This window comes from Octopus bimaculoides, chromosome 7 (assembly GCF_001194135.2).
Source record: "Octopus bimaculoides isolate UCB-OBI-ISO-001 chromosome 7, ASM119413v2, whole genome shotgun sequence".
NCBI lineage: Eukaryota > Metazoa > Mollusca > Cephalopoda > Octopoda > Octopodidae > Octopus > Octopus bimaculoides.
Genome location: NC_068987.1, coordinates 49598342 through 49600338, shown reverse-complemented (window position 1 = coordinate 49600338; position 1997 = coordinate 49598342). Strand labels below are relative to the sequence as shown.

The window sequence follows — 1997 nt, the reverse complement described above, 5'->3', positions numbered from 1 at the left end:
TATATATATATATATATATGTACACACACATATATATGACAGGCTTCTTTCAGTTTCTGTCTATCAAATCCACTCACAAGGCTTTGGTCAGCCCGAGGCTATAGTAGAAGACACTTGCCCAAGGTGCCATGCAGTGGGACTGAACCCGAAACCATGTGGTTTGTAAGCAAACTACTTACCACACAGTCACTCCTACGCCTTAAAAAGTTTGTAAAACATCCTTCCAAGGATTCTCCATTTGAGAGTCGTGGACTAAACACAGATACACAATCACATGTACATATGGAACATACACACACAAAGCAATAAATTTTACACACTTGTATACTAAAATGAAATGCAAGTTTAGCATACATCAGCCAAATGAGATATCCATAGACCCTAAAACTTAAACAGACCCTGGCACTTTGTCAGTGACTGTCTTCAATTCTGCAAATGAAAGAAACCATCTATATTTTTTTTTTAAATGTAGAAACACATACATACATACATACATATGCATACACACACACCATACGTATCTACATACACATAGACATATATATGCACGCACATATGTATAGTCACCATTTTTGGACTCTCTTGTATATAAACTCTTTTATACAAAACACACACATACGCACACACACACACACATTCGCACAAAAATATATAGCATATACATACAAATGAAAATGAAATTTTGAAATCTTTTTCTTGAAATAACAGATGTGACACAGAATTATTTTTACAAACCTTAAGTTTTGTGCTAATTGCTATTAAACTGGATAGAGCTCTTTGGGCTGAAACTTATCTAGTTCTAGTGAAGATTGATTAATTTATTAATTTCAGAGGTGTGAGTAAAACGGAAGGGGCATATATTTATATAGCCATTATGATTTATTATACTGTTAACTAATATCTAATGTACAGTTGCGATGCCTTTTCAGGGTTAGTTAGGCCAGGCCACACCTGAACTGACCATGTTTACAGTTATGATTTGAATATACACCAACATATGGAAACAGATAAACACACAGAGATACATGTATTGAAGTATACTCAAAAGGACAGAGAGTAAAGAAAAAAACCTTACCTTGTTTTGTAGAGCTAGTTTCAACATGCTGCGTCTTCATTAGAATCATTAACAAAGCTAGATGCATACATACAGTTACCAATTTCCCAGAAGTAATGAACTCCATTTGTTTTTGATATCCTTTTTCAAAAAATTAAATTGAATTAAATTTTACAGTTTATATTTGTCTAATTAATTATGTTCAATTAAGTTTGACCTTGGTTATTTTTTCATTTATCCTTCAGAATAATATATGATGTATATGAGTATGTGTGTTTGTGTATGCACATATGTGTGTGATAAGGGTATATATATATAAGTATATGTATATATTATATTTGTGCGTATATATATATATATATATATTGAGACAGCTACTACTATTTTGGAACTTTATACTTCAATCATATTCATTTATATTTTGTAAGGCACCAGTGTATAATATTATATATGCAAAGACCAACAATCACAGGAAATGTCAGTGGAGAAAACAACAGCAACAACTGATCAAAGAAAAGCCAAAAATATGACCCAGTTTCAAAAGCTTTTTCTTTTCTTTTGTTTTTTCACTTGACAGAGAAATCTCAGCCAAATTGGTCACAGTGGTGGTGTGGCTGTTGTGATATTTGACGGTGAGGGACAAGAGCCGATTTGACACGATAGTGAATAAACAGCAGCTGATTTGATATTGCTTGTTTAAATAAATAACATCACCTGCAGGCGACAGTTTTCGACAGGAGATACTGTGCCCTTTGTTTCAAAGGAAAACAAGAATTTTTTTTTGTCTCTTCCTACTGTCTCCTAGCTATCTTGTTGTCAATCAACTTAGGATCTTTAAATCTTTCATCATAATCATCATCATTGACCACATCATTGCTATCAATCTCTTCATTGTCGTCACCATCATTATTATGCATGTGCGTGCATAGTTATAGGTGTGCAA

General features: G+C 33.1%; 1 protein-coding gene across 1 annotated transcript in view; it reads right to left on the bottom strand.

Moving 5' to 3' along the window:
* LOC106874560 (mucin-5AC) overlaps window positions 1–1697 on the bottom strand; it is a 92251-nt gene extending 90554 nt beyond the window's left edge. The window contains exon 1 of the mRNA XM_014922330.2: window positions 1076–1697. Within this exon, the coding sequence (XP_014777816.1) occupies window positions 1076–1181 (106 nt within the window). The 5' untranslated portion in view covers window positions 1182–1697. The remainder of the gene's footprint in view (window positions 1–1075) is intronic.
* Window positions 1698–1997: the final 300 nt, after the last annotated feature.